The 14,227-nt window shown below is 40.6% G+C and overlaps 1 protein-coding gene and 1 long non-coding RNA gene across 3 annotated transcripts; one reads left to right on the top strand and one right to left on the bottom strand.

Moving 5' to 3' along the window:
• Positions 1-893: 893 nt before the first annotated feature.
• LOC146474590 (uncharacterized) lies at positions 894-2,167 on the bottom strand. The gene is made up of 2 exons (XR_014866006.1): positions 1,875-2,167; positions 894-1,118 (listed from the first exon to the last, which is right to left on the bottom strand). It is a non-coding gene; the product is annotated as an uncharacterized LOC146474590 (long non-coding RNA).
• An 855-nt stretch (positions 2,168-3,022) lies between these two features.
• Positions 3,023-12,662, top strand: LOC146474589 (diamine oxidase [copper-containing]-like). 2 transcript variants are annotated; one of them, XM_085116339.1, is made up of 3 exons: positions 3,023-3,153; positions 8,967-11,072; positions 11,719-12,662. In XM_085116339.1, exons 2-3 carry the CDS (start codon positions 8,970-8,972, stop codon positions 12,037-12,039), a joined length of 2,424 nt encoding a protein of 807 aa, XP_084972465.1. In that variant the 5' UTR covers positions 3,023-3,153; positions 8,967-8,969; the 3' UTR covers positions 12,040-12,662. The 2 variants fall into 2 exon arrangements, with proteins under 2 accessions (XP_084972465.1, XP_084972464.1); XM_085116338.1 differs by having other exon boundaries at positions 3,043-3,153; positions 8,957-11,072.
• Positions 12,663-14,227: the final 1,565 nt, after the last annotated feature.

Below are 14,227 nucleotides of genomic sequence, written 5' to 3'. Positions count from 1 at the left end.
TGGGCAAATGCATGCTACCAAAAATGTAGTAAAGTTGAGACTGTTGTGAGCCACCTTTGATTTTTTTCTCAAATGTAGATTCAATTTCATTTGTACAACAACAAATTTATTGGTGAAACAAGATTCTGGCACTCTATTTCAAATGAACATAAAAATAAAATTATTAATGTACTACAGACAATGAACCATAAACCTTATTCCAAAATGGCTACCATATTAATATTCTTTTGTTTATATTCAAATTCATTTAGTATTTCTTTAAAACCACACCAAAAGAGAAAACATTTGAGTTCTGGTTGCTATACATGGCTCAGGAACGTCTGTGCTTCAGCTCCCTATTAGCAAGGAGCAGGGGGCAGGAGGGGGAGGGGGGGAGGTGGAGGGTCATGAAAAAATAAGCAGTGAAAAACAGAGGGTCACATAAATTTATGCTCTTGTGATCATAATTTATAGTATGACAGGAAGAGCGAGTCATATATAAAAGACAAAATAAAATTTGTTAAGTTAAGTCATTATTTAACAAAATCAAGACAAGTATTAAGTATTAAAATATTAATGTAAAGGAAATGTCTAGCATAATGGAGTTATATGATGCCAATGGGCTCTATAGATGATTTGAATTATGTTGGAGCAAAATGGTTCCAGTAAGTAACTTACAGTTTGCCTCCATTCTTGTTTTCTTTTCCTGGTATTTGAGCTACATTGTACTACCTGTTCAGGGGGAGGGTCATGAAATTTCATTTGCATCGCTATGGAGGGTCACATCATTTTCATTGCTCAATTTAAAATCTCCAGCTCACCCCCCCCCCCCCCCCCCCCACTAATTTCTGACCAGTCCCTAAAACAGAAGCCTATGTAATGGAAAGAGTTACAAAGAGGAGGCATGATGAATGGAGAGAAAAGAGTTTTTTTATTGATTCTATTTGTAAACTGGTGGTTGAGGACAAAAGATCAAGAAAAGCCCTTGAGGAAGGTCAGTGCTCTTCAACTGCTAGTTAAGGAGGAGCACTGGCCTTTTCTTGGCTGTCCATATTTTTCACATGTTGTGCTCTGCAAGGCTTGTTTTGGCCTGTACTTAATGGTAAGAGCTGGGTTTTGAAGTTGTTGCAACTCAGCGTCTGAAAAGTAAATCAAAATAATTATTTAAAATACATTACCAATAGGCCATTTTACAGTTGTGTGCTTAGTGACCTGGCCTTGGACTGGAAGAGAGGCTGGGGGTGACCTTGTTTTGATACAGACCTCACTGCTTTTCATATGTAAATGCAAACTAGTTAGCATAAGAACAGCATGATCTACATATGAAAAGCAGTGAGGTTTGTATCAAAACAAGGTCACCCCCAGCCTCGCTTCCAATCCAAGACCATGTCACTAAGCACACAACTGTAAAATGGCCTATTGAATCTAATTGATAAGAAACAACTGAAGGTGAGGTTCTCTTAAAACCTTCCTTAAACCAAAAATTCAAACTATTTCTTTAAGAAAACTACTTAAAAGAAAGAAGGAACCCTTTTGTAAACGCCAAAGACCACCTTATCCAAAGCTGGGTGAAAATGGATAATTAAAAAGGTTTTCTTCGCGTTTGTTTGCACAGTTTTTGCCACAAGCTTTTGCACAAGCAAAGTAAACACAAGCTTACTCTTATCGCACTGAGATGTTTTGGAAATGCTTCGGAGGGAAAAGCTAGTTCCGGGAGCTAGTTGCACTTACATTATTTACTCGTTCAATCAAAGTTTAGTACTTTAGAAACGCAATATAAAATGTGTATAAAAATTTGTGACTGCTATTTGTATGGGTGCTGAACAAGGTATCGAGGAATCACCAAAGATAAAAACAGTATTCACACATTTCGCCCACTCATGACATAAGCTTACCTTTTGCCGCTCCTTCTCCTTCAGAGATTTTTTTTAGGTTCACGATCTCCTGATCGCTTACCCTTTCCAAAAGATCCAGGTTTAATTTGTGTTCACTGACTTGGGTGGAATGCCCGAGTGTCCCTCGAACTAAACCGAGAAAATAGCAAAACGTGCAAGACAACAAACTGGACCCACACATCTCTCGTTCTGTCGGCCGGACTCGCATGCAGCGCAATTAGAGCAGTTGCTATACCACTGAACAACACAGCGACTTCCCACCATTGAAAGAAAGAAACATTTTTCGAAAACGTGTTCGACGCCTGGGCTTCGAGTTGAGAGTTTGACGTCACTGGTTTTTCCCGGGTGACCCGGCCTCTGTTGTCATTGGACACCATCTGCTTTTGGTAACCAGGCCGCAGGAACATGGCGGTTCAATGGCCGGATGAAAATTCGTGGAGTTTGAGCGCAAAAAAATCGCACTTTCCTTCATCTTATGAGGATATAACTTGGAAATCATGTACTTTAGGACATAAACTACCAATCAACCGCAAATAAAAGGTATTCGACAATTTGATCGTAAAGGTTTCATGTTTTCTACCGACTCAGCCCGGATAATTTCCTGGAGTAATGTCCACTGGTGATGTACAGGGTAATAAAAAGTTATTTTCACATTTAAAGTATTTAAAAATTATATGATTTTGTCGAAAGGCGAGAGTCGGCGGCCTTCTCCCAACCGTCGACTCTCGAGCTACCACACTTTCGCACTCCAAGACAAATAGAAAGCCTGATTGCAGGTTACCCACTGCTGTAGCTCAATAGTCTCTCAATGGTAGACTTCCAGTTCAGAGAGCTCCCGGGAGAGCTTGATTTTCTTTTTCGCCGTAAATGCCCAAATGGCTGAATGAATGAGAAATTTGTATAGGTGAAAGTAGAAATATTCTTGTCAATTTATTTGTTCATTTGATTTTATCAGCCTGTTATTTCTTTTAATAAAGCAGATCAAATTTTCGTAAAAAAGGGGGGGATCTTTTCCGCACGCAACAAGAAGCGTTGCGCGACGGCCCCTGATTGTTATGTAAAACAATTCCCAGCTTTCGAATGCAGACGTATTTCCGGCTGTCGCTTTTCTCGGTGGAGAGAAGTGACAGCCGGAAATACGTCTGCGTATTTGCATGAGTGACGACAAATTTCGCAATACTAAATCGGTGGAGCATATTCCGTGTTTCGCATTTGAAATTCTTGGCCTGCCGTCTGCAAACCATTCATTCATAGACGTAGACAGTACGATAAGATCAAGGTAGGTCTATTTTACCTTCTATTCTTGTGCTCTGCTCATTCGCGGCTTTCAGCAACCTACAGTGTAAGTTCGCATGCGATGACGCTGCACATTTTCCGCCGTAGCGGGTCATGCAGCGGGTCATGCACAGTTTGTAGAGCCTCGTCTTTATCCCAATACAAATACTATCATTTCATTAACCCGTGTACGTACGAGCAATCTACAGTGTGACCCCAAAATAGTGAGTGGTACGAAAGGTCACGAACGCATCAAGCCACTTAACAAAGATTTCTTTAATTTAATAGTTTGGCAAGGAAAACCCTAAACAGGAGCTACGTCCCTCACTGAAGGGTTACCTAAAGCCTAAAACATTAAACAGTTACTAAAGTCAAAAATAAGTACGTACATACATACATACATACATAATCAAGGGGAAAATATTTACAGTACAGTGAAACCTCTATTAAGCGGACACCTTCGGGACCTTCCCAAGAGTCCGCTTAATAGAGGTTTGTAAAAAATTGCGCAATGTTTGTTAACAATTAACATTCAACGGCTACTCTGTACTGTGATAAAGTTCCATTTCCTTAAGGAAGCTATCCAGAGTTCAAGTTCAATACCTTTCATTACCAATTTTAATTAGTGTTTTAAATCCAAAAACATAACAGCAAAACAGTAACAATAATACGCGCGGTACATGGGCTCTTTCAGTGTTTGTACAAATTAGGCCTAGGGCAAACGTCGAATCTAAGGCCTAGGGCAAACGTCGAATCTAAGTCGCGTCGAATTTATTAAAAATAGGTTCGACAAAGAGTCGAATTAATTCCAGTGTGGTAGCAAACGTCGAACCTGCGTTGGCCCTAATTCTCAAGTTGCACTTCGTGAAACACGGGAATAAGCACGTGTCCCCGTGCTATTAGGGACCTTACGAAAACACGCCACAACACAAAAAGATTAATGAGCAAAAACAATCGCTCTGCACGTGCGTTTTAAATTTTGGTACATTTCTTTGTCGTCCTCTGCAAAACAACAACGTGAAATGACCAAATTCAAGGTTTTGTAGAGAACGTGAATTTTTCAATCTCTTCCTTAACTTGAACGGTACTCCTACCAATTTGGTTCCTGGCTAGTTTGTCGTTTGTGTATACAAGATGAATGAGTTAAAATAATCGCGAAGTAGCACAAATGAAATAAAGTTATACTTTCAAATGACGTTTGCGTTGGTGTCACCGTCTTGCATTCGTAAGTTCCCTATTCACTCGATGTGCGGCTAGTTATTGCTAGGACTTGCTAGCGAAATGCCGAAATACAGTGCTCGTCGGGCTCTTCTTTGGCAATTAATTGCGAAAAAAAGAAAGAAAACACTCAAACACTGAGCATTTATTGCAAATAGGCAATTCGCATTTCAATCATTTATATTTAGTGTTCATGAAACACGAAAAACACATTTCCATCACGCTGTGCGATGTCAGCAATGACCCTCGATAACTCGCCATTTCTGGTCGCGAAATTGTCTTTGTACAGCGCATGCTCGTCAGGGGGGGGGGGGGGGGAATAGCGTTTGGCAGATGGGGGAGTCGGTATTTTTGTGACTTTTGCGCAGTCCATCACATTTGAATCAATTATTTTGTAATTTGCATGATTTATGAATTGAGTTCAGCGCGTGTTTAGAACGGCGTTTGCTGTAACGCCGAACCACTGTCGCATTATCCGACTTGGCAAGTCGAACTTATGCTGGAGTCAAACCAATTAATTTGAGTCGAACTTAATTGCGGCAAACGTCGCATCATTCATGCGCCTATTTCAAAATTAATAGGTTCGACGAATTAAGTTCGACTAAGATTCGACGTTTGCCCCAGGCCTAAGTCGCGTCAAATTTATTAAAAATAGGTTCGACAAAGAGTCGACTTAATTCCAGTGTGGTAGCAAACGTCGAACCTGCGTAGACCCTAATTCTCAAGTTGCACTTCGTGAAACACGGGAATAAGCACGTGTCCCCGTGCTATTAGGGACCTTACGAAAACACCACGGCGACGGCGACGACAACGCCACAACACAAAAAGCTTAATGAGCAAAAACAATCGCTCTGCACGTGCGTTTTAAATTTTGGTACATTTCATTGTCGTCCTCTGCAAAACAACAACGTGAAATGACCAAATTCAAGGTTTTGTTGAGAACGTGAACCCACGGGAGTGAATTTTTCATTCTCTTCCTTTACTTGAACGGTACTCCTACCAATTTGGTTCCTGGCTAGTTTGTCGTTTGTGTATACAAGTTGAATGAGTTAAAATAATCGCGAAGTAGCACAAATGAAATAAAGTTATACTTTCAAATGACGTTTGCGTTGGCGTCACCGTCTTGCATTCGTAAGGTCCCTATTCACTCGATGTGCGGCTAGTTATTGCCAGGACTTGCTAGCAAAATGCCAAAATACAGTGCTCATCGGGCTTTTCTTTGCAATTAATTGCGAAAAATAGAAAGAAAACACTCGTCGAACTTAATTGCGGCAAACGTCGCACCATTCATGCGCCTATTTCAAAATTAATAGGTTCGACGAATTAAGTTCGACTAAGATTCGACGTTTGCCCCAGGCCTTAGTTATTTCTTAAAGTAATGTTGGTGGCTATGTTGGTGTCCACCAACATGGCGTCCCATACCAAACTCTGTAATTTTTCGTGGTACATTTTCTCGAATAACTCGATTATGAGATATCGCACAGCCCCGTGGCTTTCACACGTTGTTTATGTATCACTCTTCTACAACATATAAATTTCTTGCCTTTATCTATTGAATGGTTGAGGATTTCATTTTTTTACTTGCGTGACTATGTGTGAGGTGAAAAACACCAATTGATTTGTGTTGATTTGTCTTTATTAACCGACCACTGTACTTTCAAGGACGTAATCCAATACTATACTATTGTCAATTCAGTCCGGCGTCCGCTTAATAGAGGTTTTTAACAATAGAAATTAGCCAAATACAATTTATTTTAGTGTCCGCGTCCTCTTAATAGAGGTGTCCGCTGAATAGGGGTTCGTTATAAAGGGAAATATAAGACGTTAATTTCGGGACCCGACTTACTGTCCGCTTAATAGAGGGTGTCCGCTTAATTGGGGGTCCGCTTAACAGAGGTTTCACTGTATTGCCTTATTATAGGAAATTAACAATGCACTTTATTAACGCGATTTTACAAAATTCGCGTTAATTTAACTTTAATGTCGATGTAAATTTAATGCACGCTATTTTACAACATTGTTATTTTAAACCACCTTTATTTCATCACAAAACCTTATAAGCTCTCGACTCCTTAGGCTCGGCTTAAAAAAAACTTAGAAACATCCGTGCTCTTGTCTTGGAAGGTGTTATTGACGGAAGCCAAAACGCAGTTTGGCATTCAGAAATGTAAAGTGCGAGTTTGCAGGATTATGAAAATCGCAGTAAATAAAGCAAGATGCTTATCGAAAAATTCGCGTTAATTTAATGCATGTAAACCTAACTTTTGAAAAATTCGCGTTAATTTAGTGTAACGTAAATTTTCTTCGCGTTGTCAACGTGCATTGTTAATTTCCTATAATAAGGTAAACTAGATAAGAAGTGAAATGATAAATGGAATGGCGACTTGGATAAAGTGAAAATAATGAAGAAGCGTTCTCAAGTCGAATAACTCGGAAAAAGAATTTTTCGAGGTCCCCAACGGGAATCGAACCCATGACCTTCCTGATACCGGTTAGACGCTCTAACCACTGAGCTATGGGAGACTATAAGAAGTATAACAAAAGTAGAAGAATAAATCAAGGGAATGTAGTAATATCCTCCATACGTCAAAGACGGATTCTGAAAGCAAGATTAAAACACTTGCTATGGAATTTTTCCTTAAGTTAAGCTTCACAGATAGAATTGCAAAATCTATGGGGAAAATGATCCGAAAATGGAACTTACTCACGCTGAGGCCCCGTTTATATCGAGAAAAGTTGTCCCGGGAAAGAGGGTCAACCCTCCTAGCCGGGTCAACTTCAGCGAGCGTTTATCTGAGAAAAAATTGACCCCCTTGCCCGAGCCAACAGCGCTCGCGCATGCTTTGATTGTCTCGCCTTGACGAATTTGACCTGGCTAGGCGAACCAAAGTGTTTATATGGAGAAAAGTTGGCCCGGCTAGGAGGGTGACCCTACCATCTGACTATCGCAAAAGGGTGACCCGGCTAGGCGGGTCACCCTTCCAGCCGAGCCAACTTTTTGTTTCTCATGTAAACAGTTCGCCAAGTTTTGTAAGGAAATGTAGGAAAAGTTGGCTCGCCAAGGGTAGCTCGGGTAGGCGAGTGACCCTTCTACCCGGGACAACTTGTCTCCATGTAAACGGGGCCTTTACAAACGCGAAATATTGTACCTGAAGAGTAGATCTCTGTAGCTCGTAGAGGATCCAAACGACGGCGAAACAAAGGATAAACAAAATGATCTGCGCGATACCTGCGATAGTAGCAATAAAAGTTTAAGCCCAAAAATACTTGTCTTAAAACAAAAAGCTATTACTAAGCTGTCAAACGATCACCCGGCCTGATATCTAAACTAAAGGATCGTTCATTAAAGTCACGCATGATCAATTTAATCACGCAATAAAAGATTAGTGGCGAAAGTGTTATATAATGTCTGTGTAATGTTCAGGCCACTGAGGGTCAATTATCCGTTGTAGGGTTTGTTGTGTTAATTTTCGGCGATCCTAATTTTCCATTTCCTTCATGCAATTTAATAGTCCCTAGTTGGAGCAAGGAAGGATTTATAGTATAATTCATACAAACTCTTAAAACAGCTACAAACTGAACTTTGAGGCTTAAGTTTTACGTAGTCTCATACTCAAAATTGGACAATCTCGTCATGGTGCTTTATTTTTTGTTTCAATAATAGTAACATATTAAAATGGAATCAAGTTAGGTGCTGATCAATTAATGCAAAACTGCAACATCCGTCCTCCGACATTTGAACGATTGAAGATTGGCTTGTTCAAATTCCCCACCCCCTCTCCTCTCCCACCCAGCCTTCCCCAGGACCAAAAAGCCGTTAAAGTGCTCCAAATGCCTCTCCTCGCACTGTTCAAAACTACTTTGCAGCCCGTGTTATAATCAAGTCATTCGCTTACTAAGGCGAAATCCAGTCCCTGGGTAACACTCAACTCCCAAAAGCTAGGAATAACCCACAAGCGCATTCGTTCAAAGTTTCTCTCTGTGCACAGTACAAGGATATGACCGGTTCTTGGGAGTGAAGGTTCGACTCATAACCTTCAAACGTCTTTGTATTTTGTGTTTAATGTACTTTGACAATGTCAGGCTCTTTAAATAGGCTGCGACATTCAGCAACTCTGGTCAAGTAAGGAGGCCATTAGGATTTTTTGTGTGCTTCGAGTTTTTCCAAAGCGTGATTTAATAAACCGTAAATGTAGGGTATCCTGCCGAGGGTAAACAAAGGTTATTTATTTTTATTTTATTTTTATTTTATTATTAGAAGCGAGGACCCGGGTACTGCCATCCATTTACTCTGAATAAAACCAACCTGGCTTTGGAGAGATTTAAAGCCAGTCTAATCAAGACAAATGAATGAGTGGTTCCCGTCTATTCACCATTAAGAACAAACCCTTACCCTACCACAAAAACTAATGAAACTCCTAAATTAAATGACTGTATAGCTCGATATCGCAGTCAAATCTGTCGAAGACTGACGAAAGTGGGTTAATTTAGTTCTTGTACGAAATTATAACAACAAGCAGTGACACGTGAAGAACTGTGCTCTTGATTGAAACTGCTTCCTTACTCTTGTATTTTTTCCTTGGGTACAGGATGAAACAGGAGATGGATACAAGCGACCCCATGATAAAGAAGAAATCCAGCCCGCCAAGTTATGCACCTCTGATATGGAAGGTGCTAGCAATTGTCTTCATCATCATAAGCATAGCGCTCCTGATCGCTTTGATAGTGGTAGCCACAAAATTATCAAACAGCAAAGATTCAAACGCAAGCAAAAACCAGTCTGTGTCCAGTGGTGATGACAAGGTACAGACTTGTGCAGGTGGTATGCCTAATCCAGATGAGCCACCAAAGTCCGTTGGTGTTTTTGACGACCTCACAGTGGATGAAATCAAGGCTGTTCGAGATTATCTGATGAACCAAAATGAACTAAAACTCACGAAATACGAAAAGGCAACTATCAACAGCAACTACATCTATTCGGTGCAGTTGTTACCACCGTCCAAAGATGAGGCGCTAGCTTACCTGGACGGCAGTGGAGACAAGCCTGAACGTAAAGCTGTTGCAGTGGTATTCCATGGTGCTAATAACCCTCCTGTAGTGAGGGAATATATAGTCAGTCCTGTTGCTGATCCAACCAAGCACACGACCAGAAGTATTCCTGGTGGGGAGAAAGATTTTGTCCCATTCAATGCCCGTCCTTTTGACAGTGTAATAGAGTTAGCTGCATTGCATGAGGCAGTTGTGAAGGGTGCTTCTCAAAAGCTCACCAAGTTGATGCGAGAAAGTTATGATGGCTACACGTATAACCCTGACTGCACCGTATATGCAAAGTGTTTTGAATTTCTGTTCACCTCACCAATGGGCTTTACGAGTGAAGATCGTTACACTTGGGTTTTCTTTCTTCGACAAGTGACCGGTAAATACCAACATCCAGTAGATTTGTCTTTGCTAGTTAATCATGCGGGAACAGATGCCTCAAAATGGAAAATACTTAACGTCATCTATAATAATCAAACATTTGCTTCAGTTGATGAGCTAATGGAGAAATACAACAATGGCACCATTGATAAGATCGAGATAGACGCGCCAACGAAACACCCTCTATTCTCAAGCTATGAGCGCAGAGGTGATCCACAACCAGCGAAACCAATGCGAGGACCCGAACTATACGAACCTGATGGAAAACGGTATACTGTAAAGGGACGCCATGTTAGCTACATGTCTTGGTCCTTTGATTTCCGAATGGACTCTAACAGTGGAATGCAAATCTATGACATAAAGTTCAACGGAGAACGAATCATCTACGAGCTCAGCCTTCAAGAGGCCGCTGCCACTTACGCGGGTTACTATCCAAATCCTTCCTGGAACAACTTCCTTGACAGCAACTGGAAAATGGGTATGAGTAGCTACGAGATGGTCCGTGGAGTGGATTGTCCTAACACTGCTACCTTTTTAGACCTGGTGCACATGATCGGAGCTGCTCACCCGCAAACATTTCGCAATGCTGTTTGCGTATTCGAGTTGAACACTGGGCTACCACTACGCAGACATTACGATAACAACTTCATGGGTGGGTACACGTTCTATGGCGGGATGACCGATCATGTGTTAGTTCTGCGCTCAGTGGCAACAGTGTACAACTATGATTATGTGTTTGACTTCATCTTTTATCAGAATGGCGTTATAGAAGTGAAGATCTCAGCTTCTGGGTACATCTTTGGTACGTTCTTTGACTCTAACATTAGTCCGTATGCATACCTACTACATGAGCATTTTACCAGTGGCACACATGATCACCTGATCAACTACAAGGTTGACTTGGATATCGGTGGAAGAAAAAATTCGTATGAGACGATTGAAATTGGAATCGAGAACATTACCGAGCGATGGTTCCCGAACAAACGCCGTGTCCAAAAGGTGTTGAAACGCAGCGTGAAAACAACGGAGAAGGAGGCCGCCTATAAGTTTAACTTCGATACACCAAAGTATCTGAACTTCTACAATGATAAAAAAAAGAACAGGATGGGTGTGAATAAAGGGTATCGCATACAGCTGGGAGGTATTCTAAAACAATTGTATCCTGAAGATTGGATCATCACGCCGATGATGAGCTGGTCTCTCTACCAAATGGCCGTCACTAAATACAAAGAGAACGAGACACAGAGCAGCTCCATCTATAACCAAAACTCGCCTACTGATCCACAGGTTAGTAGGCAATACAGTTGTTACATCGAAATTTGGTACAGTATTCTATATAGAGGCTTGTTTGTGAAGAGATTATGGGATCGCTATTGAGGATGGAAAGCCGGTTGTCGGAGCATCGGGGTACTTCCTACTTACATAAACCACTGCCCTTGGAGACAACCGATTTACATCCAGCGTAAAAATAAAGGAAATTATTAAATTATTCACCCCTATCATGATCGTAAACCCTCTTCACAGGTTTAACAGGTCCGTGGAAAAGGGATAATTTTTCTCTAGTTTGCGAAATTATTTGCCGAATCTTATGTTTCATTCCAAGTCATCTTTATCTTCTCAAGAACCTTAATATGATTATGATCCTTCATGATATTTTCTGTAAGGTTTTCTACTACGCGATCTTATGTAAACCAAAAAAAATGTATGTAAACAAACCGAAATCCTCCAGCGCATACCAAATCCGCCCATGTGACAACACGATCAAATTACGCTGCATTGTTTTTCAACCTCAATAATAACTTCACTCAGTGATTTTCTATTTTTCTATTCTTTAATCTTTCTATTCAGTACTAAGTACCAGGAACCACATGTCCTCTCAGAGACCTTTTTTCATTGTTATTTTTATTATCATTATTATTTTCACTTTACACAGCTTGACTTTCGTCAGTATCTTCGTGATGACGACTCAATCGTAAACGAGGACCTGGTTGCCTGGGTAACGATCGGTGCAATGCATGTCCCTCACTCAGAGGACCTACCTAACACAGCTACTGCTGCTAACTCCGCCAACTTCTTCATCAGGCCCTTCAACTTCTTTGACGAGGATCCTTCTATGGCTTCTACTAACGCCATCTTGATCACGCCCACAGACCCTTGGTTTTACGGTCAGAAGGTGGAGCGGTACGGTACCCCGGAAGGCCCACAGTGTGTGCCAAAGGAACACAAGTTCGACTTCAAGGGCCTTTATGGATAGGAGCTTTTAGCTTTTTCAAGGGCCTTCTGATGGATGGCAATTGTTGTAGCAAAACTGGTTTGCATCTTTCAAGGAAGTTTGTCTTAATATTTTCAGATGGAACATTAACTAAGTGTGTGTCTGCTTTTAAAGTAAATTCCGAGTGCAACCTCGTTCCCAGGGCCTCTCCTCTTCTCGTTCCAGGCAGTGAGAAACTTGCTTGGAGGTGAAGAGGAGAGACCCAGGGAATGATGTTGGTCCGAGTGCTGCGTTTTAGTCTACATGAAAGAGATTTTGATTTTCATGATTTTAGGTAATGATAGCCATGCAATCACAATTACGACCTATTTTAGCCTTGTCCAATTACTTTTACACGCATCCACATGCACGTTTCTTAGAAGTCGACCAGTCGTTCGTTTTGCCTGGGAAATAGCCTTTTTGATCGTGGATTTGCGACCTTGAAAAGCACACTGCACGAGACTAAGGGAGAGTACAAAACAACTGAAAGGGAGGGGAGGGGAGGGGATTAGATAAACCACACTCGTCTCTTTGATACTCGTGTTTTCTTCCCAAGGAAAGAAGACGACAGAATCAACTTTGCAACAGCGAAAATAAAGGGATCTATTAGGAGGCCGGCAAATTGGAATCAATGTAAAAATGGCTCATATTTTAATAATTATTCTTTGTTTGTATTCAAATTATCCCTACTAAACTCGTTCTTGAATTCAAAAATCAAAAGAATATTTCACCTTGGACGAGGCTAGTGAGGCTTATTTCAATACAGACAAAAGGATATTACAATGTCCGCCATTTTTGCATAGGGTTCATAGGAAAGAACAGTGTCTCCATAAATCGAAGGAAATGCCTGCGCGTAAAAGAAGTAATATATTAAACACTCGAAAGAGTGTTTCATCCGATTTTCAAACACTTAGAAGTGGGTTGAAAAAACAAGACGCAGCCAAGTTTTTTCAACCGACTTCGAGGTGTTTGGAATTCGGGGGAAACACTCTTTCGAGTGTTCGATATAGCTTCTCAAACTATTAACAATTCTTGGAGAAACTCAAGGAAAGTGCACCAAATTTTATGATAATTAAGATCGCTTTTCAACGAAGAACGGAACTTCTTCGGGGATTAAACTGTATTTGTGCTGAGCCGCTGTAACTTTAAATGCACTTTTTGAAAGAAACTTAAATTCGCATTACAGAACAATCCTTTTGCTTTATGCTTTATTTTGATTGTGTAACTTGCTGTTGTAATTCTATCGTGGAATTGACTCCAAGAAAAATTTCCTTTGGATTTGTCAAAGGATACTACTATAGGTGGTTATACTTACAACTAAAGGCCACATTTCATAATAAAACTTTTCTTTGAGGAATTAAGGAAACTTTATTTGTTTTTTAAGTTAAATCTGTCTTAACCTAGTAGTGCTTTCTGGCAGGTCCGATGTTTATAGACGAACTTAAGTCGTTCACGGTGTAAACTATATTTTTGATATTTTTAGCTAAATGAATGGAGCTTGATTGACCAATGTTTCCATTTTTTTCTTAATCCCATCTTTACAAACCTCAATGTGCTGTCAAAAGCTATTTGAAGAACATAAAAGTTCACAAATGCCGCCTACACCACTTTAATTTTGCCTTCGTCCTCTGGCAAGGCCACCGACAATGCTTTTTGCCAAAGGTGCTTCCAAAGGACCTTTTGTTAGAAAGAATGGTTTCTCATAGCTGCTAATGAATTTCACGGAATCAAACCCGGAGTGAAGTGAAAGGACATTTCGTTTCGAAAAATTGTATCAAATCTTAAGCCTGATTTTCTTGCGTCGCTAGTGAAAACCAGAAACCAAGCCTGCGTCTCGTCCACGTAAAATCTGGAAAATCTAGAAGAGAATTTCACTTTCGTTTATAGCACTGGAAGAAGAGTGAAAGATAAGTGCGCTACATGTCAAAGAAATTATGTAAGAAAAGTCTCTTTATATTTCAAAACTTCTTTGCTAGTTTTCGCTGCATGCCTTTACAACTGATACTTGAAGTTCAAAACCATAACTAACCCTCGGCAGTGTCTATAGTACAAGTGCTAGTGGGGCCGAGCATTAACCTTCACAAAGAGATAATTTAAATTGAACATAACATGGTTAAAAAATCCCAACTAGCAGAAGGCAGAACATCCTCGGAGACCCAGGAGCAGCTAGTGGGGTTCTTGTAGTATACTT

The sequence above is a fragment of the Pavona decussata genome, unplaced genomic scaffold (assembly GCF_977016875.1).
Source record: "Pavona decussata unplaced genomic scaffold, jaPavDecu1.1 SCAFFOLD_87, whole genome shotgun sequence".
Taxonomy (NCBI): domain Eukaryota; kingdom Metazoa; phylum Cnidaria; class Anthozoa; order Scleractinia; family Agariciidae; genus Pavona; species Pavona decussata.
Note: the sequence above shows the minus strand (reverse complement) of the source record. Positions and strands in the feature narration are given on the sequence as shown.

What these genes read in the sequence shown, in the direction of transcription:
- LOC146474589 (XM_085116338.1), top strand. Translation starts at nt 8,958, where the DNA reads ATGAAACAGGAGATGGATACAAGCGACCCCATGATAAAGAAGAAATCC. An exon ending in ACTCGCCTACTGATCCACAG is followed by an intron (nt 11,073 to 11,718) that starts GTTAGTAGGCAA and finishes CACTTTACACAG; the next exon opens with CTTGACTTTCGTCAGTATCT.